This window comes from Anguilla anguilla, chromosome 16 (assembly GCF_013347855.1).
Source record: "Anguilla anguilla isolate fAngAng1 chromosome 16, fAngAng1.pri, whole genome shotgun sequence".
NCBI classification, from domain to species: Eukaryota; Metazoa; Chordata; class Actinopteri; order Anguilliformes; family Anguillidae; genus Anguilla; species Anguilla anguilla.
This window is the reverse complement of record NC_049216.1, coordinates 34,277,542-34,302,074: the sequence shown is the minus strand read 5'-3', so window position 1 is coordinate 34,302,074 and position 24,533 is coordinate 34,277,542. Positions and strand designations below refer to the sequence as shown.

Sequence of the window (24,533 nt, the reverse complement as noted above, 5' to 3'; positions counted from 1 at the left end):
ACACACACACACACAATATGCAATAATGGGTTTTGCCAAGTGGTGAGTTGCCAGATCTTTAGGGATGCCGCCCATCTGATAACTTACTGGACCATGCGGTGGAAATGGGCTGTCTGTGGGACAGTTATCACGTGCTGGAGGAACCAGCAGAGATTCTGGAGTGGCTAATGTGTCCCACAGTGAGAGACAGAATGTCGAACAACGGGGGTGGGGGGGCTTCAGAAGCCCTCTGTGTTTTCGGCAGAAGGGGGATCACCAAACGTGTGACTCCAATGCTCAACTGGCATAGAAACTGCAGTCCTCTGTATCCCGGGCAGGGCACTGGCACATTCTATCCGATGCCACAAATCGTGCTGTTGCCGCGGACGCACCCTCTGTGATGTCACAAAGCGTGCGGTCGCCGTGGACGACAGAGCCAGAAGTGTCCCGTGGCCCAGGGCCGGAGACACACACTGGGGGCTATTAATAAGAGCCATGCTGCTCAGGCGTTTACAGCGGTGATAAGCCCAGCACAGGGGCCCCGCCACCCTGTGAAAGGGCCCAGCACAGGGGCCCCGCCACCCTGTGAACGGGCCCCTGCCCCGGCCGTTAAAAACCCGCCCTGCAGGCTGTTACTGCCCCTCCAAATGAAATGTGACCCCTGAAACAACGACTCCCTGCTGCTGGGAATATAATGTGAGAAATTCCCTTTCACAGCCAGCTGTTTGTTTTACTGGGCACAGGTCTGTGTTGGAGACGTACAGTCGGATCTGGGATAAACACGTTTTAACATTCTGAAGATTCTGAAATTGTTTTTTTTTGTTTTGTTTGTTTTTTTGATGCAGGTGAAATTTTAAAATGGTCCCACATATCCCCGGGAATATTCAGTGAGATAAGTTACTAACCAACGATGTACAATTGTATAACGGATGAGTTTTGCGCTGAATGTTGCTGCTGGTTTCTTTTAAAATTGTAAGAAGTCTGGAGGAATTTTACTGCCGACTGACGGATTAAAATGTTTCAAATAATTATTTGATCCAGGTCGGGGTGCAGTACATCTCTACACTGGTTTTGACTTTGTCAAGGGAGAGCAAACCGTGACCTCTGACCCCCGTGACATGTCTTTGAGTGACAAGCTGGTAAAAGGGGCGGGGTTATTGGCCGGGTACAGCATCCTTCTGTGATGATTCCGTTAGGAATGTACAGGAACATTCAGTCTGAATTCAGTGAAGAGAATAACAAGACTAACAAATTATCCATCAAATGACCGATCCTTCCAATCAGACTTTAGCATTTGTTTGTTCATATCAAATATTCCTTTCCTCGGTTCAAGGCTGGCAATCTCCATTCAGTAGACCTGTGAATGCTGCAGCAGTTGGGTCTGAGTACCTTACATTTATCAGAGAAATCACAGGCAGCTGTATGGTTAAAAAAAACTGCACCACTCGAAACAGGAATAATCCGAAATGCGGCAATTTGTTAGAATTTGCACGTTAACTAGAAAGCTCGCTGGACGGACACGTGAAATTACATGTTTTCTTGCTCTCTGTCTGCCTCTTTAGATTTGAGTGGCAACCCCATTAGCCACAAACAGAGAGGAGTGGAAACCTTCTGAAGGGGAAACACATCATGCCTGGACTGCAGAGGTAAGCAGAGGTGACAGGCAAGCAGAGGAAAGCAGAGGTGACAGGCAAGCACAGGGCCGTCTGCCAGAGAGCTCCAAACATTCTGTTAGAAACTGTCCTTTAATGCTTTGAAGAGTCGATTTATTTGGAATGTTTAAAAAAAAAAAATTCCAAGTCATTTTTCTCTGTTTCTGTCAACGGCCAGCAGTGATTGTTACATCAGCATTAGAATGTTCAGCTGTTGTGATCTTACACCTTTGGGTTAAAAGAATAAAACTATTAATTAAGCAGGCAGTTCTGAGATTATAATCTAAACTGCAGGACAAATATTTGTTTTAATTTGGTATGTTCAATTAATTTAGTTTTTCTGTGTGCCTCACCTATTCTGTCCAGAAAATATATTACGATGTGAACAGGCCATTCAGCTCCTCTACAGCCTGCAGGCTGCAGGGCTTCCAGCACTGCATCAAGCCTGGAAGTTGAGGTCATGAAACTTATTTCCATTGTGCTCCTGGTTGTAGGCAGCTATGAGCGTCCACTTGGGTGGGACACCCTTTGATCTGTACAAGTACCCGCCCCCCCCCACCCCACCCCCCCCCCCCCGCCCCTCCACCCGCGCCTCACCTGGCCCAGCGTGCAGTTGCGTCCGGCGGCGTCCATCTTGGTGGCGATGACGCGGGAGGTCCAGTGGGCCAGCCAGTAGTCGATGGCCACCATGAGCGTGTGCTTGAGGAGCTGGGAGAGGATGAGGAGGGGCAGGAGGAGCAGCCCCGCCAGGCTCAGGTACCTCCCGCAGGAGCGCCAGGGGATGGTGGCGCGCTGCCGCAGCACCTGGGACAGGTTGTCCTCCTCGTCGCTCTCCGACACCTCCTCTGAGACGGGACAGAGCTGTCAGATGGGGCGGGGGGGGACCGGGCTGCTCCCCCCCCCCCTCCCCCAAAACACAATCAACTCAAAGCAGCCTGAGGGAATCGAGGACAGGGGGACAGAGATGGAGGAGAGGGGGCAGGGGGATGGGGGATGAGGGGACAGGGAGACAGTGGGACAGGGGGGCAAGGGGGCAGGGGAACAGGGGGATGGGACGGGGGTGAGTGGACAGAGAGACAGAGAGACAGAGAGACAGAGAGACAGAGAGACAGAGAGACAGTGGGATAGGGGGACAGGGGGATGGGGGATGAGGGGACAGGGAGACAGGGATGGAGGACGGGGGGAACAGGGGGATGGGGAACAGGGAACAGGGTAGGGAGGGAGAGAGGTGGGGCGGCAGCACAAATGTTTTAAAAAAAGGGCAGTGGACACTGAACTGAAGCACAGCAGCCTTATCGGTAGCGCATTTAGCCGAGACCGCAAGCGAGCGAGAGTGTGCCTTTTAGCCATTTAATTTATCTCCTTCTGCTTTATCTGAACAGATGCTTTCTTTGAGCCACCGGGGGGTTTGCTTTCGGTCATGAAAGCATTCCTGATGCTGATGTAATGACCTCATAGCCTGGAAAAGCTGTGCTTTGAAGTGCTGTGTGACTCAACTGTCTTTAAATGGCGGCTTTGATTGTAGATTGAATTAATCACTGAAATGATAAAAAAAAATCTGCCCTCAGGTTGTTTATGGTGGATACCAGCTGGGAACAGCTGGGGAAGTAGGCCTGAGCAGGCTGGAGATAAAGTCTGTATCTACGAGCTGGGCTAAACCAGCTGTAATGAAGGTTCTTAGAAAAACGATCATCTCAACACCTTGTGAAAGATGCGTAGAGAAATGGCTACCGCAGTTTAAAGAGAATGCTTTCAGAACTGTTCAATCGTCTGAGGGAAGATGTATATCTTGTGCTGGCCCTAGCCTTTCAGGGACACCTAAGCAGGAGGATTTGATTTGTGGGCTCCAACAACCCATCCCCCCCCCCCCCAAAAAAAAGCATATGCATACAGTAAATATACAGTATTTTAGAATAATTAGGGGGCCCCCTGGTGGTTGTGGGGGGTTATAAGCAACTGTTTATGTCGCTTATTGGATTGAGCCAGGTTCGAGCAGATCTCTTGATGGAACACTGATCTCCTGATTCAAAATGGCGGCTCTTTCCTTTAGCTTTAGTATGGTGGTGCTGTAGACTCTCCTTCCTCCCAGCAGCCTCAGTGTCAGCTTTTTTTGCTACACTACACGGCATTTTTCATGATTAATAATTTACCGCGAAAGCGTTCTCATCATCGTCTGCATGCAAATGCTTACTTTTAAAAAAACGAGCAATAAAATCTGGTGAATGTAATATTTATGATGCCCCGGGACTGTAATGCAGAATAATGAGAATATTAAAGACGGAGCTGGCAGGAGCCGGGACGCCTGGCCAGCGCTCCCAGCTCGGGCCGCTGAGCGTGCCGCCTGGCGCGGAGTTCTCTCCGGACGGCGCTCAGCCAGGGAGCCGTCCAACCCGTCCGGCCGCGGGGATCAGACGGCGCTCGTTTTTCATCGAACGCACCCTCCGCGCTCGGCCTTCTGGGTCGTTTAGCGTGTCTGGTGTGTGGGCCCGCCTTCGAACGGTAACTCTAGCGTCGCTCGTTTCTTATTCGTAGAGCGGCGGGGCGATGGGGCGCGTTACTTTACTTTACATTACATTAGAGGCATTTAGCAGACGCTCTTATCCAGAGCGACTTACACAACATTCTACACAGCATTTACATGGCATCCATTTTATACAGCTGGATATATACTGAAGCAATGCAGGTTAAGTACCTTGCTCAAGGGTACAACGGCAGTGTCCTACCCAGGAATCTAACCTGCGACCTTTAGGTTACAAGACCAGCTCTTTATCCATTGTACTACACTGCCGTTACAGGGCTGAAATGAGTGCCACAGAGTGTAGTATAACGGGTAAGGAACTGGTCTTGTAACCTAAAGGTTGTCAGTTTGAATCCTGGGTAGGACACGGCCGTTGCACCCTTCAGCAAGCTTAACCTGCATTGTTTAAGCATATATCCAGCTGTATGAATGGAAGCAGTGTAAAATGCTGTGTAAAAATGTTGTGCAAGTCACTCTGGATAAGAGTGTCTGCTAAATGGCAATGTAAAAAAAAAAAAAATGTTTTCTGAAGTGCCATGGTAACTGAGATAATCCCTCCATCTAAAGCACTGATCTTCTACTCTTGTCCTTGAGATCAATGGGGTCTCCCGATTTTCCTTGTTACGTGATTACATCACTGATCGTGTAAAGCAGCCGATTGCCTGGTTTCCTGGGATTATTGATTTTAAGGTGAGAGCAAGAACAGAAAGTGGGAGGGGCCTCAAGGGAAGAGTCTATGACCACAGGGTTTGTTTGGCCAATCGGGTGCATTTATTGGTGGAGGTTGGAAGGGAAAGGGCAGAAGGCTCGGGTCTACAGGGCTGTGTGTCGGTTCGTCTCTGGTGTGTGTGCAGCGAATGCAAATGCTCAAGAGGATGTGGGGGGTAGGGAAAGCAAATATAGAAAAAAAACATGTCAACACGCTTTCAAACAACTCCAAGGCTTTCCACCAACAAACTACATCTATGCACATACAGTATACATCTCATGCAGTAGCCCAGAGTGCATACATTATGTGCATGTGAGAGAGAGAGAGAGAGAGAGAGGTGGGGGGGAAGAGCTGGAGAGGCAGAAAGAGAAAGGGAGAGAGAAAGAGAGAAAGTAGAAGAGCAATGGAGAGTGAGAGGTGGAGAGAGAGACGGAGAGAGTCCAGAGTCAGAGAAAAAGAGGGAGGGAGCAAGAGAGAGAGGGAGAGCCAGAGCCAGAGCTAAAGCACTAGAGAGAGAGAGAGAGAGAGAAAGTGCCACTCAGAATGCAGCCTCAGGGTCATGCTGCTGAGAGCCCAGTGGGGGGCGGAGCCAGACGACAGGGAGGCGGAGCCACGGCGGCGCACAGCGATGGAGCGGGGAGGAGGAGCGGACGGCCGAGCGCACGCGTCACAGAAACAAACAGCCACTCGTAAAACCATGCGGTTCACCCACACCTGTATCAGCACTAAAAGCAACATCAGGTGCTGGAGGCATCCCACACGTCCACACAGGGGTGCCACCAAGATACAGAAAACAACACAACAGATAAAGAACACCTCCTCCGTACACCGCACCGGACAGCATCGTCAGAACACTCACAGTCAGGCAGTCCAGACACTGAGAGGACGCAGCGAATCCAGCGGTAAAATACGCCATTCTGAGACCGAAATGCAGGCGCTAGTGCATCCGCGTGCCGCGATCCCGCTCAGACAAAGCGGCCTAAACCGAACACGCTGTCTCTGAGACACTACTGACAGGAACAGCAACGTTAACAAATACACAAACATATGTGACATGGACAGAGACGGTTTGAGTGAAACCCAAAATGGGAGGAGCTATGTCGCTTTGATTTGTGGCTTTCAGTAGGCAGAAAGATTATTTTTGATTCGTTTAGAAAAGTTCTTGATTGACTGCTCACTGTAGCTCCTCCCATTCCCTGGGCTGATGGACACTTATGGCTGTGTCCAAATCAGCCTCCTATGCACTGTGTCCTCAAAACATGTACTGTCTGCTTAGCATCCTGCATACTGTGTAGTGCGTACATTTTAGTACACAATGGACAGTATACAAGAAATATCCTGCATACTTCTTTGCGACCGCGTTGTGGAAGTGACATAAGACCTTCTGCTGTTTTGGTCATGCATACGTTGTGGTTGGTGTTGAAGGAAAATGTCAGCGAAACTGTGCCTCCTTTTTAAAGCGAAGCTGTACGCCATATTTATGGTGCCAAAATGGTTGTTTACTTCCTGTAAAATATGGTCCCGAATATACTCAGCGGAACCCCTGGAAATAAGTATATCATCCTGGAATTTTAAGTACACTACATTTCGAGAAACTGTTCAGTATACTCATCCAGTGTACTCAACGGCAGTAGGCTAGTAAGCTGATTTGGACATGGCCTATGACTCCCCGGACAATTAGTGGGTGGAGCTAGCCTGTGATTCTGAGGGGTCAGGGGTCGGGATAACGGGGGTCGGCCGATGTGCACCTCTCACCTTCATCCTCTTCCTCAGTCTTCCCAGCCTCCCGGGAGTACATGGCCCGCCGGAGGTTCTTCCTCTCCAGCGCGGTCAGGTTCTCCTCCACGGTCTCCTGGAGCGGGAACCAACAGGGTCAACATTTCGGGGTGGAGCGTGCAGCTAAGAGCCCCCGTCAGGTACTTACCCCCCCCCCCCTTCCCCCAAGGCAGTCAGGTTCTCCACCAAGGTCTCCTGGAGCGGGAACCAACAGGGTCAACATTTCGGGGTGGAGCGTTCAGCTAAGAGCCCCCGTCAGGTACTTAAACCCCCCCCCCCCCCCACGTCCCCCCAGCACGGTCAAGTTCTCCACCAAGCTCTCCTGGAGTGGGAATCGAAAGGGTGAACAGACAGGGTGAACGTTTCGGGGTGGAGCGTGCAGGTAAGATCCCCCCCCCCCCCCCCCCCCCCCCCCCCCCCGCACCATCTCAAACTCCTGGTCCTAACCCCACCCCGTACTGTACGCCCCCCCCACCTTCTCAAACTCCTGGTCCTGCCTCCATCCCCCCCCCACACCTTCTCAAACTCCTGGTCCTGCCCCCGCCCCCCTCTGGACCGTACCCCATCCCCCCCACCTTCTCAAACTCCTGGTCCTGCCCCCCCCCTCTGGACCGTACCCCCCCCCCCCCCCCCACCTTCTCAAACTCCTGGTCCTGCCTCCATCCCCCCCCTACACCTTCTCAAACTCCTGGTCCTGCCCCCCCCCCCCCAGACCGTACCCCCTCCCGCACCTTCTCAAACTCCTGGTCCTGCCCCCCCCCCCTTCACACACCTTCTCAAACTCCTGGTCCTGCCCCCCCTGGACCATACCCCCCCCCTCCCCCACCTTCTCAAACTCCTGGTCCTGCCGGTGCATGAGGGTCTTCCACTGCTCAAACAGCTCGGGCTGCGTGTTCTGGATGTCCTTCAGCGTGCCCTCCGTCTGGATCGTCCCGTCCTTCATGGCGATGATCTAGAGGAACAGGACGTTTTGGGGTAGGGGGGTGGGGGGTGCGGTGGGGTAGGGTCAGCTCACTGGAAATGCTGTTCAGTCAGATTTCAGTTTAACATAGTTTTTAAAACATGTATTCATAAAAACACCCAGAAGGGGCTTGTAGCATGACTATAAATGTTCAGAAAGAGAACACGCTGTTCATTCCATTTGGAACATAAGAACAGAAGAATGCATAATGAGGAGAACAGGTCATTTCTAGGCTCCTGATTTACCAGGATGAGCAGGGTACCTCTTACAGGACACATGTAAAAACACCGTAATACAGTTTACACAGGGGAATGTTCCTCCCCCCTGTCCCAATCTCCCATCAGTTACGCAGCATGAGCCTGTCTGAGAGAGGAGGTGTCTGTGGGGTACAGGCCAGCTGGGCGAAATTAAAATAGGTGATGCTCCTGGGCAGCTCAGGACAGCAGTGCTGGATCTGTAATTTCAGCCTGCTCAGTAACAGGCTGGCACAGCATACATCAGAGGGGTGCAGGTGGGACGTCTTCCAGGTGTAACCCAAACGCCAAGGGGGTAACTCTAGCTGGGTGTATTATGTAACCCCAGACAATAGGATGGCACTCTCTACTCAGCATGGTGCCCATTCAGTCAGTACGGTACAGCCGAGAGGGGGCAGGGGAGCGGTACAGTCTGGAAGGGTACAGAGTTGGGGTACAGAGCTGGGGAACAGTGCGTGGTACAGTGTTGGGGTACAGTGTGGAGGTGTACAATGTTGGGGTACAGAGCTGGGGAACAGAGCGAGGTACAGTGTTGGGGTACAGTGTGGAGGTGTACAGTGTTGGGGTACAGTATGGAGTGGTACAGTGTTGGGGTACAGTGTGGAGGTGTAGAATGTTGGGGTACAGTGTCGTGGGGTACAGTGTGGAGGTGTACAGTGCTTGGGTAATGAGTTGGGGTACAGAGCTGGGGAACAGAGCGAGGTGCAGTGTTGGGGTTCAGTGTGGAGGTGTAGTGTTGGGGTACAGTGTTGGGGTACAGTATGGAGGGGTACAGTGCTTGGGTACTGAGCTGGGGTGCAGTGTGGAGGGGTACAATGTTGGGGTACAGTGTTGGGGTACAGTCTCTCACCCAGTCGGCGTGCAGGAGGTACTGTAGTTTGTGGGTGACCAGCACCACCGTCCTCTTCTCCTCCCTCAGCATCTTCAGGATCCCCTCCTGCATCAGGTGGTCACTCAGGTGGATGTCCAGCGCGGAGAAGGGGTCGTCCTGAACGGAGGGGGGGGGGGGGGGGGCAAGCTGGTGAATTAGGGTCCCAGGCTCAAAAATACCTGCTACTGTGTTTTTGGTGTGGGGTTTGTGAGGTAGAGGTGGAGTGTGGAATATGAGAAAGAGATGGAGAGAGGGAGGGTGTGAAAGAGAGAAATGGGACCTCGGATAGAGGGGGAGAGGAGGAGGAGTGAGTGAGTGAGTGAGTGTGTGAGGAAGAGAGACAGAGAGAGAAAGAGAGGGAGAAGGAAAGGTGGAGTAAAGCAGAGACAGGCAGTGAGGCTGAGGTGTTCTCTCACCAGGAACACCACGTTAGTGTGCTGGTACAGAGCTCTGGCCACACTGATCCGCTGCCTCTGGCCTCCAGACAGGATTATGCCCTGAGAGAGAGAGAGAGAGAGAAATGAACTGAACTGAAATGAACTGAGAGAGACAGAGAGGGAGGGGGAGGGGGAGGGGGAGGGGGAGGGGGAGAGAGAGACAGGAGAGGAGGTACATGTATCCAAACAGACACAGCTTGGTTCCCCGATGCCTGTATTGATTCTGGGTCTCTGTCTGTTTATAAATGAGGTTGTGGACAGACGCGCGCCATCTCTACCCAGAGAGCACCAGGATTTCCCTCCAGAGGCCGTTTGGTGAGTTAGACGATGAAGCCCGTAGCAGAGGGCTTGACCTCTGTTGCCTGTACAAAGATTCCCTGATAGCAGATAGCTCAGTATTAACTCAACACTACACACCCGATTCTACACTACGACTCAGTCCTAATAATACTGCACTATATTCTAACTCACTCTCAGTAATATCCCAGGTGCTGTGCGCTAAGTCTAAGTAATAACACAAAGCCACACACTTACTTTCTCCAGAATATCCCAATGCTATGCACTAATTCAATCAAAGTAATAACACAAAAACCACACACAAACTTTCTCCAGAATATCCCAAGGCTATGCACTAACACAATCAAAGTAATAACTCAAAGCTACACTCCAACTGAGTCCCAGTAATATCCAAAAATGACACTTTAACTAGGGCCTCAGTAATATGCTAACAGTGTATGCTAATATCCCAATGCTACACGCTAGCTCAGCCTCAGTAATGCTCCACTGTGTCAGCCTCCAGAATGACCCAATGCTACGCTTTTCCTGAAGTAATGGACAGATGTAGCAGCTGGAGCATGGCTTGTCATAGCTAATCCTCTGTCAGTCCTCCTGTTCTGTTCTGTTCTGTTCTGGTCTGCTGCTCTCTCTAGTACAATTGTACTGTAAAGCCGAAACACTTCCCACAATGTCGTGCTCCTTCAGAAAAAATATCTGCTCAAAAGCCAAAAACAGTCCAACCCAGTCAGTCATCCTGTCAGTCATGCATATCGACAGATACAGTGGATAGACCGATAGACAGATAGACAGGCAAATGAACAGATAGATGGACGCACAGATAGATAGATATAACAGACATACAGATAGAAAGATAGATAGGTAGATAGAATAGATGGACAGACAGACAGACAAACAGACCGACAGATATGATAGACAGAAGGATAGACAGATATGACACACAGACAGACTGACAGACAGACTGATGGACACTGATAGACAGACAGACTAACCCGTTCTCCTATCTCGGTTTGGTCTCCCTGTGGTAAGATGTCAATGTCGGGCTGCAGGGAACAGGCATCAATCACGGTCTTGTACCTGGAAAACACAAACCCCAGTCAAAGCACGGAACAGGAAAATAAGACCACTGCCTTTCTCTATCGTTTCTCACATCCCTCTATATGAGAAACTAGGTGATTTTAGGTTCACCATGTACTTAAGGTGTTTTGTAGCATACCGTATGGATGTAATGTACTTTAAAATATGCGGCAGTTTTTGGGGGACGATGAGGCACAGTCTGTAAGTCAAGTGACTTTCAAACCTGTAAGTGAATTCCCCATGTGGCCTGGGGTTCAGTTGTCAGCCACGGCACTTCCTGTACAGTGACCTATCTCTATCTGCTTTCCCTCTCTCTGAACAAAGGTAAAATGGACCATGTAAGGAGGGTGGACTGCCTGCTGTCTTTAAAAAAGTGTAGGGGTAATGTTATTTAATAATGTTCAATTAAATTAACAATGGTTGATACTGTCTTACTGTTGTCTAAGGATGACAAAGAGGAAACGGTGACATAGTAATTGTATTCATATTCATATTCATAAAGTCCTCTTTGAGACTTATTCTGGTTGCTATGGAAACGCACACAATAGTGCAAGCGCTGTTCCCAGGGCTGGCAAAGCAACCTTGAAGATGTGGCACTATTTTCTCACACAGAAAATGGCAGACTGCCACACAATTGGCCAGCATTACCCAGCGTCTCCCTACAGCACAACGCCACCTGGTTCCTGCCAGGCATCATCGTCCAAAAGGTATTAATGCTCAATATTACGCTGTACTTAACCGCTGAAACTTTAAAGGAATACTGGCGATTACAGGAAAGGTCAGCCAGAGGTCACGGTCGCCTTGGCAACGGGTCCACAACTCCCATGGACACCTGGGCACAGGACCCGCTGGGCACTGGCATCAGCAGGGCACCCACCTGCTTGCCACCACCCCCCCCTCCCCCCCGCTCAGCAAACAGCTGCCATTATGTAACGTCGCCATGGCGACGAACGCGGTACTTGTTTAATCCCTTTCTGGGACAGGGTCCATTAGGCAGAGAGGCGGAGGCAGCGGCAGTGTGCACAGATGCATTCTGGGAAGGCCATTTTGTAACTGGGAGCACGACAAAGTGTCCCGCCTCGGCTAATGTGTTAAAGCACACCAGGCAGCATATGGTGTTGTGCCTGCTGTGGTGTGGGTGTGTCTTTATGAACAAGGTGCGCCCAACAGCCATTAAAAACACAACCACAGCAGTCAAGAGCAAAACCAAAACAGACAGTAGGTGTGCTGCTAAAACACACAGACTCTGGTGCATTTGTATTGTACTATTTAGCAGTTTTTTCCCCCACAAATACTGTAAAAAATAATACATGTAAATGCAATGTACTGAGGATTACTACGCTGATAAAGAGATCAATGCTGATACAGACCACTGAGTTTACTGCGGTGAATAATTAAATAAGAACAGGTGCCCCTGGGGCCAGTTGATTACCTCTGCTTGTTTAAAGGCATCTCGAAGATAATGTTCTCCACCACGGTGGCGTTCAGGAGCCAGGGCTTCTGGGAAGCGTAGGCCACAGACCCCCTTTTCCTGTTGGGAGTCATTACAGCAACAGGCACCATCGTCAGTTAGGCGGGGCACGCTCTCGTGCTTCAGAAAATTACCTGAATCCTCTCGCCTGTACTCTCCTGCAGATTAACGAGGGTCTGATTAGCATAAGAACAACCCCTCCTCCATATTCCTGTTTGAATAATGGCTGAACTGAGAGTTCTATCATTAACGTCTGAAAGCAAATGAGTCTGCAAGCTTTGGCATCGTTGGTTTAATTTTTGCAGTCAACAAAACACGTTTGTACAAACACGATAATGTGTGTGCCTGGGCGTTGTTGTTATTATTATTATTAATTCTCTGTTAAGGTCAGTGATGTAGTGAGGAAATAAACAATAGAGTTGTCATTGTGACAGAGGAAGCAACATTCACAGAAAAGCAATCAATTAAGTGGCTGAACAGGAAATGAAAAATGCGTCTTTCGCCGCTCGGTTCAGGGCGACGTACCTGACGTCTCCGTCCCCTGCCGTGTCCTTATCCGTGGGGCTGTGAACACGCAAACACAAACACACGCGTGTCGTATGTCAGCGAACTCAAATCCTCAAATCCTGCAGGGCCGCAGTGTCTGCTGGTTTTCGATGGTGTTCCTGAACCGAAATGCTTAATTAAAGTCACTGATTGGCTAAAGAGTCCGAGCACCTTGTTTCCAAGGGCTAAGTTGGCTGTTGATTGACAGGAAATAACAAAAACCAGCAGAGACTGAGACCCCTGTTGTGTTTGGCACCCGTAGATCCCAGAATGCATATTTTAACTATTTATGTACAGTATCTACATATCTATTAACTCATTTAAATACTGGGTTCATTCACAGAAACATGTTTTACAGAAATTTACATAAAAAAATAAACATATGCACAGTGTGCACAAGAATCACTGTTCTCCTCATTTTAAAGACACATTCTTTATTTTTTTCTGCTCTTCCTCCTACAAAAGTGCCTTCTTTTGCTCTTACCGTGTAACCGATATACAGCTTATTGGGTCTAAGTGGTCTGCTGACAGGGAGGCACAGTCGAGCTCTGGGACTGAGTACTAACTGAGAGCACTGCTTACTTCCTGGAACCGGCCAAGAGGAAGTGCAAATCGGGTTCCGACAACTCTAGCGAGACACCGGGTACCGCCGGTTCTAGCTCGTTCCTGATTGGACAGCCGGCTCTCTGTGGCCCGAAGCTCGCAGGGATGACGCGACCTGCCTGCCCTCGGCTGTCAGACCAGAGATGAGTGAGGATGAGTTCCTGGATATTTTTGGGGGGGGATGTGGATGTTTGGGGGGGGGGGGGGGGGGCGGGTGTCATTGTTGGCATTTCACAAAAGGCTCTGTATTCGCAATGGCATGTCTGCCCTTGATAAGCCCCCCCCCCCACCCCACCCCCACCCCGCTCTGGTTCTCCTCCACAGCCAGATAAATTTAGCTCAGATCAGCTGAACCCACTGGTCCGTTGTCGTGTTCCAGTCAGGCTGAAAAACCTGCCCGGAGCAGCAAACTGGCCCCACCGCTGTAACAAACCCAGTCTTTACACTTTACACAGTCTTTGCACTATAAATCTTAGTTCAACTAGCGCTGAGCTCTGAGCATTTACTATGGGCCTACTACTCCAGCCTATGTCACATATGATGCTGTATCCACAAATCCACTTGCTGCTTAAAGTACTACATACTCCATCTCCTTCTCCTTGCGTGGACTATGGCACTTAATGCTAATGTACTGACTTCTGTTAATCGGTTTTGAAACTGATCATTTCGAGTCCTCTTTGCTCATTGTCCAAAACTTTGTTCGCTCTGGGTAAGAGTGACAAATCAGACAACGTGTGCAGCTGCAAGCTTGATCGCGAACGAGGTGGGGAGCTGTCGGGACAGCTTGGTCGGGACCACAAACCGGACCTGTACAAATAATTAGAAAAACCCAACATTCCTGTCAAATAAAAAATTTTTTTTTTAAAAACGGGCATCCCTAGGAAGAATGGGCGAATGAGAATAACATGCCGTTGCACCGAAACTGCAAGGGATTCTCAGCTCTCGCATTCGCTGTTGTGCACCCCTGTGACCCCTGTGACCCCTGAGGTACTGAAACAGCCTCGTTAATCTCACACACAGAGGTCACACTCAGGGACGGCACGAAGCGCTAACCCGGCTACTCTCCAGCAAAGCATAGATTTCCCATAAGGCCACTGACCGGCCCTCGCTGCTGACAGCACTATGGATGGGGATAGATTATCGGCTTCTGATCAAATACGCTTCTAGAGGAGCGTGGGATTCTGGGAAGGCCTTTTCTGTTGGTAGCTGTGTTAGAGAAAGTGCGGGAGAACAGCACAGGGGAGCTGATGCAGGATTGATTCTGTGTAGGAACAAAACGCTGCAAAATGGACGCTTCGGTATTTATTTAGAATATTATGTTTACCTTTCCTCTCCTTCTGAATCCTGGTTCGGTTTACTGTGGATGAAACAGAAGGAGACTCGAATGAGGTTATACAATGTTAAAATTACAAAAGCGGTTTTCATTTGATCAATTTTACTGCAATACATGTCTGACAGGTTATTGCCAACTCATGCTTTACCCTGGAATCCTTTTCATTGAAAAATAGGTCATTTAAATTTTCGAGGCAGAAGACAAAATTGGAACTGTGACTGAAGTGGCATGTTATTTATAAATCCCTTTGAGGAGAAGAATGCTATCAGGAAATGCTTTAAAGTGAACAAAGAAAGAAAATATCACTCATTTTTTAAGTCAAAATACAGTCTTCTTCCAAAATAAATGGAAATGGATGATTTAATTTACAGGACAATCCAAAAGAACACAAATGTGTATATTCTTAATAAAACATTGTTATCACATTTGGTTACTTTATATTTAATGACGTGATCTCTCGGCCCAATTCTGACCAGCAAAAGTTGTTAATCGGTTGGAGAAGATCTGTCCAGTACTACTGCTTATCTACCAGACAAACTGGCCTGGATTTAGTCAACATTTTCCCTTAACTGTGACACACAATGTTTTACATCCTAGCATTACATTTTTCAAGGTAAGCAAGGGAGTTTCTGCTAGTTCATTTTGGTGGTCCCCAGAACTCACCAAACTTTGCCTATGAAGCAAAAACACCAAACACTTTTATTTAATTATGAGGAAAAGTCGAGGAGACATATCGACTGAACTCTGTCTTTGTACGTGCCCCTGTAACTCACCTTATTTTTAGATTCGACAGATGCTGGTGTGACCAGGGTCACGGGGTCACAGAGTACATTTAATACCGCACTGTAAATTCTCCAAAGGTGGAGGCTGCCTAACACTATGGGGTTTTTAAAATGGCAACAGCATGCTCAGGGTGAAAGGGGTGGGGTGGGGTGGTTGGCGGGGTGGGGTGGGGGGGGGGGACAAAGGACAGCTGCCAAAAAGAATTCCCGGAGGGTGACATTTTAAGATCCCTTTTCATACCACAGGGTGCGCCAGGCTTTTTTTCGCTTGTCGTTTGTCATATCAGCTACGTCGCTAAAGTGGCGCTAAGTACAAAATGAAGTGTGAAGATTAGGCCTGTGTGCTTCCAGAAAAAGCCCTCAAAGAGTATTCTCTATGTCAAGCCAAAAAAAAAAACAAAAAAAAAAAACACTGATTATGATAGTCATTACCTTGGAAACTCTGATAAGCTCTCCCCAAAGAACAGGGCCTTTCTCGCTACTAAAAACATACATGTTTTTGGCTGTTGTAAGATGGACTCTTTGGTGTTCTTTGGTGAATGGTTACCGCGTCATTATGGCGGTTAATGACTCATGTCGTCCCATTAGGGTGTAAATGGGTCGTGACTCCGTCCCCATCTCCCTTCGACAAACACCAAACAATCAAACTATTACACATGATGGGGCGGCCCGCCTGCTTCCGCTCCTGCCATTAACCATCGTTAGGAGCCATTTTACAACAACAACAAAAAAACCCCCGAATGAGGAGATCGCAGGAAAAACAGATTAGGGGGAAATTATAAACGAAGGACAGAGTGAAGGAGGGTAGTGACACAGCAAATGGTGAGACAGACAGACACACACACACATAGATAGAAAGGGGGAGAGAGAGAGAGAGAGACAGACAGACAGACAGACAGACAGACAGACACACAGAGATAGATAGATAGAGAGAGAGAGACAGACAGACACACATAGAGACAGAGGGAGAGACAGACAGACAGACATCCACACAGAGATAGACAGATAGAGACAGACAGAGAGAGAGACATCCACACAGAGATAGATAGGTAGATAGAGAGAGAGAAAGTGACAGACAGACAGAGAGAAAGAGGGGGAGAGAGCCAGTCCCGCTGGGGCTGTCTGTCCTCTCAGGCCCAGGAGCCGTACTTAAAAGAGCAGGACAGCTGTTTCTGCCCCTTTCACTGTCCCGGCACCACAGGTGCCCCTGAAGGGATTTAAAATAGTTTCCGGCTCACTCGCCGGGACCTGCGATGAGCCTCAGTGGCGGTGGCGGGGGCGCTGAAATTAGGGCTCGGCTCTTAAGCACAGTAATACTCCCCCAGGACCATATTAGCAGCTCTATAGCCATCCTGTGTGTCCTCACTGGAGAGTGGTAGAGTGGCTTGGGGATGTAGTTTTGGGGTGGGGGGGGGAGTGGGGTATGTTGGGGTGTGAGGTATGGGTGAGAGGGGCAGATGGACCTGAATTTGGACCAGGGGGGTACACAGCAGGCTCATTTTCACTGCAAGGGGACAAAACCCCGGTTACTCTTGAAGCAGAGAGGAAGGAGTAGCTATTTCAATGTGTCCGATGAAATCCTAATCAATTGCGTTAGTTTTAAACAACAAAGTACCTTTTTTTCTTCCTCTCTACTTGAAGTATAACTGATTGGTTGATTGATTGATTGATTGATTGATTTGGGAAACATTGCGGCATAATGGAAAGGGAGATGCTCTTGAAAACTCTGAGGTTGCAGGTTCGATTCTTCAGGGGGGCACTGCTTGTTTTACCCTTGAGCAAGGTACTCTGCTTCAGTGAAATATATAGCCGTATAAACCAACTGCACGTAAAAGATTGCAAGCTATGTAAAGCACTCCAGATATGAGCATCTGCTAAATTAATAAAATAATTTTTAAACAGTAATAAAAGTAAGAAACATGGATGACGTGTGAGCAGTTCATTGCTCCAGGTTAGCCAGCTGCCCCCCCCCTCCCAACCCCGCCACATTAAGATCAAAGATATCACAAAGCCCCTCCCTGCTAATGACTACAGTTCCTCATTTCCTCCTTAATGAAGGAGGTTCTCTCGCGATATCAGATTTAATAAGATCTAATCGGGCTTTGTGACAATGGCGAGGCTAACAGTGATAAGAATAAATGGCTTTCTTGGGACTTGGGACAGTGAAGTTTTTTTATAGATCAGAAGTGGTAGTTCACTACAAAGGTTTTGGTTAAAAAAAACTACATTTTTTCCCTCCCCAAATACATTCATAGACACAAGGAAGATTAGAGTTCTAAGGGGTATACTGTTGTGCAGATATTTGGGAGTGCAGAAATGTTCAGCTCTCTGCATGCTAGCCATAAATTCTGTGACTGCAAATGCAATGGTTATTCGTCGTGACAACCCTGCTGTTAAAGACGTCTTAAGGTGCTTACAGAGTGTTGAATTCTGGGAGCAGACACACATGTGGATGGGCAGTATGCTGGACAGTCCGCAGACTTTCAGTCTTTAACAGTCGAGTGTACTTGGGGCATACTCAAAGAATGCTGACCCCCATTATAGACAACCTTTCCTATGATTTTTGTATTCAATTTGCAAACAACAATGGCGTTGCTCATGGACGAAGACTACTTAATCATTTGTGTGACACAGGGTATGCTTGTAGGTGAAAAAACTAATCCGCGCGGGCACAAATAATGATTCTAGCGTGGACCTTGCATGCAAACGTCTGTCTGAATACTTTTTTTTGGCATTTCAGAGTCCTGTCAACGTCCTCTTAGACACACGAGGAAAGAGGTAAATAAATAATTTTATTCCAGCAGCCACGGTTCCACAGAGAAAATGACAGTGAAGAGAATTCACTGCTGATTTATTCAAAGTATTTCATGTTCAGTTATCGATGGCTGGCATCAGTTTTTAATTGAGAACCTCCATGGTCAGTTCTTATTGGCTATGGATTACTCTGGACTCAGATTAAGGTAGTAAACCGCAGTTTTGAGTGTACTGATATACTTGCCTTTAAAATTTAAGCTTACATTTAATTTTATAGCACAGGATGAAGAGGTAATTGTGTGAACAAAATGTGTTAGCATGGCAAACTAAGAATTCACTGACTTGAAATTTATCCACTTCACTACTGCTAATTACACAATGAACAAAAAACAAATTATACTGAAATTAAGTGTAATAAAAGTCACAGTGTGCAATATAATTTTGCAGCCTAATGCATTTTTTTATAACTCTGTAAATGCCTTTTAACAATTTTCAATTACATAGTAATTACCAGTAATTGTTGCAAATTAACAGATGCCTATTAAACTAGGTATTCTGTTAATTATGAATTGCTGCTAATTGGTACTGTGCACTTCATTGCTGTATAATGCGGAGGTTCATTCATTTTATTTATAAATAGCAGCTTACATTATTACCCTTTTACACCAAGCTGTGAGCAAAAACAAACCATAAAATACACCGGTGATCCCTACCTGTTCCAGGTGACACTGCCAGAGATCTTCTGCATCTCTCCCAGCGCCGCCAGCAACAGCGAAGACTTCCCACAACCCACCTGGCCCACGATCATAGTCAGCTGACCTGGGACACACACACACACAAACACAAACTCATACACATGCACACACACACACACACACACACACACACATAATGCGCGCGCACGCACGCATACACACACACACACAAACACACACATTATGCACACGCACACACACACACAAACACACACATTATGCGCACGCACACACACACACACACACGCACATACACAAAAGACATTGTTAGCTGGGCCAGAGGTCACGGTGGTTCCTGTACTGAAGGAAGAATAATGGTTTTATCCTCACCGAAAGGAATTTTAATGTCGACATTCGACAAGGTGGGGGGTCCATCTGTCCAAGTGAAATATCCGCTGACTATCTGTGGAGACCATAGAGATGAATTATGGTACGATGAATAACCATTATCTAGTTACAGCAGGAGAGATATGAGGTGTGATGGTAGGGCGCCATGCTCAGAAATGAGACAGATGCACAGGCTAATATAGAGTATCTATGGTGATACGACCTCAAATAAACCACATCATTACAATAATTGGCAGGAATATTTTTATCCGCCTCAAAATGAAGGGAACCCTTCACACCATTCTTTAAAAATTTTTTTTTTTACAATAATCCATGTATTTTTGAAAATGTTAATGTATCTTTTTATGCTGCTTCCAGAAGGGCCATATTGATGGTGAGAACAGATGGGATGTCTTTTGTAGCTTTTTCCAGTTTAAGGTGCCTTAGTGTGGAAGAGGCCACATGCGATTGGCCCTGTGTCATATTTAAACTCTGGCCTTGCCTGAGCAGCGTTACTTCAGTGCAGTTCTCTAGGCCATGCGATTTCTGGATATGAAAGCAGAGGCTCTCCCCCATGCTCCTTGCCTCCTCTAATGAGCATCAGCCTATAAGATGTAGTTCCTGGACCAGGGCCTCGAGCCAAAACGGACACTCCACACTCCTTTCCATTATGCAGTGTGTACGTAACGCAAGACGTCGTTCCTGAATGAGCCGCTTTAAAGAATCTCAAAAGAAATTCTACTCCTCCACACTGCTGACACTGCCTGAAATGTTCCTCGAATATTTCTGTTCTGTGCAGTGCCCTAAAGGAATGTATTTCCTAGTGGTCCCCCAGCAGGGTCTGGCACTGGCAGAAACAACACTTATAGGTGTCCTTTGTAGAGCCTGACCGAAATTGCACTCTTAGGGGTCCTCTGCAGTGCCTGAACTAAATAAATTTTCTGTGTTCGGCCTCAGTGAAAATGCACTCTTGGAGGTTCTCCACAGTGCCTGATTATAAATAAGAGAACAGCTCTGACGGACCTGACTGAAATATAATTACTCTTTTGCAGTGGCCGTGAGACCAGGCTGGGGTTCTCACCTCGATGCAGATGTGGTCCTCCAGGGCCCGGGGGGCAGCACCTTCCTGGTCGCACGGAGGCCCGTAGCTGTTCCACTCCTCCCTGGCCGGGTGCTTGCGGTTCACCACCTTCAGCGGCTACAGTGGGAGCACAGCACGGGACAGGCAGAGATGGGTGCGTGAGCGGCGAAATAAATAAAAACAACAAGGCACTAAAAACAGCCCTCTGGGTAGAGGTCTGCAGGAGACAGTTTTTTAAATCCAGCGCTCTAACTGCGATATTAAAGGTGAAGCTGCTCATCCTCTCACTTGTGGGTATAATTAAAAGTTTTTAAATGGGGGAGGAGGGGCGGGGCAATCTTTAATCTGACTGGTTATTATGTCTTAGGGCAGGGCTGGCCAACCTGGGTCCCGGAGAGCCGCAGGGTCTGCTGGGGTTTGTTTTTACTCAGCACTTAACTGATCAATTAAAGCAGTTCATTACACAGTCAACCAACCTTTTGATTCATCTCAGCATTCAATTGAAATGAATTCACTTTTGATTATAAATAACTTCAAAAACAATTTATTGTATTAATTTATTTGGTATAATTTTTGTTTTCTCAGAAACGTATCTTAAATAACACATAGGTAAAATGATTTTGTTTGTGTTTTGACATTTTAGTGAAAATTAATAATCATAAAAAAATTAATTTCAAAAACCTTACTTTGTACTTCATTCTTGCAATTGATGACATTTCTGTTGTTGTTTATCTATTTAATTGTTAAGAGTTAGATACTTAGGCGCACAACTAAGATTAGACTTGGGTTTTAGGGTTACAACTGGGTTCAGCTAGGTCTCGTAAGGGTTGTGGTTAGGGAAATGATAAGTGTTACCATGGAGGCAAGTCTGGGGTTTTGTTATATTACATTAAATTTATTTTGCAGACGCTTCAATCCAAAGCAACACACAGTACAATAAGAGCCATATCCATGAACATCAAGTCTAGCTCATGCAGTAAGGATAGGCTCAGTAAAGGGTATTGCAATCCAAACTCAAATTGAGGCATGATTACAGGAGTTATGATAAAGAGCTACAACATCAATTGTTCAGGAACAAAGGTTAGGGTTAGAGGTAATTCCAATAATGTTTATGTTACAAAATTTCTCATGTTATGTCCAAAAAGTGAAGAAATGCTAACCTAAACCTGAAGCAAAAATGCATTTCCTTTTTTGCTTCAGGTTTAGGTTAGCATTTCTTCACTATTTGGACATAAGATGAGAAATGTTGATTTTTGATGAAAAATATATTCTCAGATCAATTCATTCATTTCACAGTGGTTGTAACATAAACATTATTCCAAGACAGAAAAAGACCTCTAAAATTTTTGTTGCTCTATTTTCCTCACTTTTTGAATCGTCTTATGTATTTTGCTGTTCTCCACTGAAACACATTTTTCATCATAAATGTCTTAAAACACATATCAATGCACTCATTTCACAGTGGTTGATAGATGACATAGAATACATTGTTTACATTCCATCTGAATGAACAAAATGAAATTTTAAACATTTATTGCTTTTTTTTTCACTTTTTGAGAAAAAAAAGTCTGTGTGTATGTATTTTTCTGTGTTCCACTGCCAGTGCCAGTTTTTCCCTGTCCAATCATATTCTTTGTTACATATCAATGCTTGCAGGTCCCCCCATGATTGATGCAGCAAGTGGAGGGGTTGGCTGCTTCTCCTCAGATCAGTTCTGGCAATGCTGGACACCGGCAAAGGAGAACGAGCAATCGTCTACATGACCTCGAGTGTGACGACTTCCCGTTGCGTGCTTGTTGATGTTGTTGGCTAGATCTGGAACTGCGCATCTTTGTTTTTTCTGAGTTCTGCTGTGTATCGATTCTGTGACCGATTCTACAATTCTGAAATTTTTTTTGGTTTTTTTTTTTTTTTTTGGTTTTGCATATGGGGTTGAGTGTCTGTTTTGTTGGGAAAATGAAGAGAAAAAAAAGTACAGTAATTTAATTCAGAGATGTACTGTCCTCTGCCCTGTAACATGAATGGGATTTCCTATCCATCAATGTCATTAAATAACATTTAAAATTGTATTTGACTTTTTTCACTGATTGGAGATAAGGCTATAGGCTTATGATTTTTGTTGGTGTTTTCCACTGAAACATATTTTTCATCATAAATATGTTCAGAAACAAATCTAATCATTTATTTCACCAGGGTACATACACTAATAGGATTTCCTATGCATCAGAGTATACAAAGAACATTTTTAAATATTTTGCACTTTTTTCACTCTTTGGAGATAAGGCTATAGGCTTATGTTTCTTGCTGTTTTCAAAGGAAATACATTTTTCAACATAAATATGTTCAGAAACAAATCTAATCATTTATTTCACCAGGGTACATACACTAATAGGATTTCCTATGCATCAGAGTATAAAAATTACGTTTTTAAATTTGTTGCGCTTTTTTCACTCTTTGGAGATAAGGCTATAGGCTTATGTTTTTTGTTGCTGTTTTCAACTGAAACATATTTTTCATCATAAATGTGTTCAGAAACAAATCTAATCATTTATAACACCAGGGTACATACATTAATAGGATTTCCTATGCATCAGAGTATACAAAGAACATTTTAAAATATTTTGCACTTTTTTCACTCTTTGGAGATAAGGCTATAGGCTTATGTTTTTTGTTGCTGTTTTCTACTAAAAAACATTTTTCACCGTAAATACGTTCAGAATCCATTCTAATAATTGATTTTAACATGGTGGTCACATTGCCACTGCCTGGGATTGAACCTGCGTCTCTGAAGTGGTAGGCAAGTGCTCATACCTCTACACTACCAAACAGCCTTAGAAGCCATTACAATTACTTACTTCAAGATGGCAAAAACATAAATAGGATTTCCTATGCATCAGAGTATAAAAATAACATTTTAAAATGTGTTCACTCTTTGGAGATAAGACTATAGGCTTATGTTTCTTGCTGATTTGAAAGGAAATACATTTTTCACCATAAATATGTTCAGAAACAAATCTAATCATTTATTTCACCAGGGTACATACACTAAAAGGATTTCCTATGCATCAGAGTATACAAAGACCATTTTTAAATATTTTGCACTTTTTTCACTCTTTGGAGATAAGGCTATAGGCTTATGTTTTTTGTTGCTGTTTTCCACTGAAACATATTTTTCATCATAAATATGTTCAGAAACAAATCTAATCATTTATTTCACCAGGGTACATACATTAATAGGATTTCCTATGCATCAGAGTATACAAAGACCATTTAAAAATATTTTGCACTTTTTTCACTCTTTGGAGATAAGGCTATAGGCTTATGTTTTTTGATGGTTTCCACTGAAACACATTTTGTATCATAAATATGTTCAGAAACCGTTATAATGATTTATTTCACCAGGGTACATATGTAAAGAGGATTTCCTATGCATCAGAGTATAAAAATTACATTTTTAAATATTTTGCACTTTTTTCACTCTTTGGAGATAAGGCTATAGGCTTATGTTTCTTGCTGATTTCAAAGGAAATACATTTTTCAACATAAATATGTTCAGAAACAAATCTAATCATTTATTTCGCCAGGGTACATACATAAAGAGGATTTCCTATGCATCAGAGTATAAAAATTACATTTTTAAATTTGTTGCGCTTTTTTCACTCTTTGGAGATAAGGCTATAGGCTTATGTTTTTTGTTGGTGTTTTCCACTGAAACATATTTTTCATCATAAATATGTTCAGAAACAAATCTAATCATTTATTTCACCAGGGTACATACACTAATAGGATTTCCTATGCATCAGAGTATACAAAGACCATTTTTAAATATTTTGCACTAATAATTGATTTTAACATGGTGGTCACATTACCACTGCCTGGGATTGAACCAGGGTCTCTGAAGTGGTAGGCAAGTGCTCATACCTCTACACTACCAAACAGCCTTAGAAGCCATTACAATTACTTACTTCAGGATGGCAAAAACATAAATAGGATTTCCTATGCATCAGAGTATAAAAATAACATTTTAAAATGTGTTCACTCTTTGGAGATAAGACTATAGGCTTATGTTTCTTGCTGATTTCAAAGGAAATACATTTTTCACCATAAATATGTTCAGAAACAAATCTAATCATTTATTTCACCAGGGTACATACACTAAAAGGTTTTCCTATTCATCAGAGTATACAAAGACCATTTAAAAATATTTTGCACTTTTTTCACTCTTTGGAGATAAGGCTATAGGCTTATGTTTTTTGATGGTTTCCACTGAAACACATTTTGTATCATAAATATGTTCAGAAACCGTTATAATGATTTATTTCACCAGAGTACATACGTAAAGAGGATTTCCTA

At 45.6% G+C, this 24,533-nt stretch overlaps 1 protein-coding gene and 1 long non-coding RNA gene across 4 annotated transcripts in view; one reads left to right on the top strand and one right to left on the bottom strand.

The window, feature by feature from the left end:
• abcc8 (ATP-binding cassette, sub-family C (CFTR/MRP), member 8) overlaps window positions 1–24,533 on the bottom strand; it is a 98,921-nt gene that overhangs the window by 18,809 nt on the left and 55,579 nt on the right. Inside the window, exons 15-27 of one of the 3 annotated variants that reach the window (XM_035396035.1) lie at window positions 20,181–20,297; window positions 19,103–19,175; window positions 18,731–18,836; window positions 14,473–14,505; window positions 12,525–12,563; window positions 11,961–12,059; window positions 10,444–10,528; window positions 9,137–9,217; window positions 8,700–8,837; window positions 7,461–7,586; window positions 6,614–6,710; window positions 5,573–5,638; window positions 2,229–2,476 (exon numbers count right to left, since the gene is read on the bottom strand). In XM_035396035.1, the coding sequence (XP_035251926.1) occupies window positions 2,229–2,476; window positions 5,573–5,638; window positions 6,614–6,710; window positions 7,461–7,586; window positions 8,700–8,837; window positions 9,137–9,217; window positions 10,444–10,528; window positions 11,961–12,059; window positions 12,525–12,563; window positions 14,473–14,505; window positions 18,731–18,836; window positions 19,103–19,175; window positions 20,181–20,297 (1,308 nt within the window). The remainder of the gene's footprint in view (window positions 1–2,228; window positions 2,477–5,572; window positions 5,639–6,613; window positions 6,711–7,460; window positions 7,587–8,699; window positions 8,838–9,136; window positions 9,218–10,443; window positions 10,529–11,960; window positions 12,060–12,524; window positions 12,564–14,472; window positions 14,506–18,730; window positions 18,837–19,102; window positions 19,176–20,180; window positions 20,298–24,533) is intronic. The other 2 variants (XM_035396036.1, XM_035396037.1) reach the window with 2 other exon arrangements.
• Window positions 1,546–9,473, top strand: LOC118215349. Its single transcript, XR_004762809.1, has 3 exons — window positions 1,546–1,625; window positions 6,632–6,774; window positions 9,408–9,473. It is a non-coding gene; the product is annotated as an uncharacterized LOC118215349 (long non-coding RNA).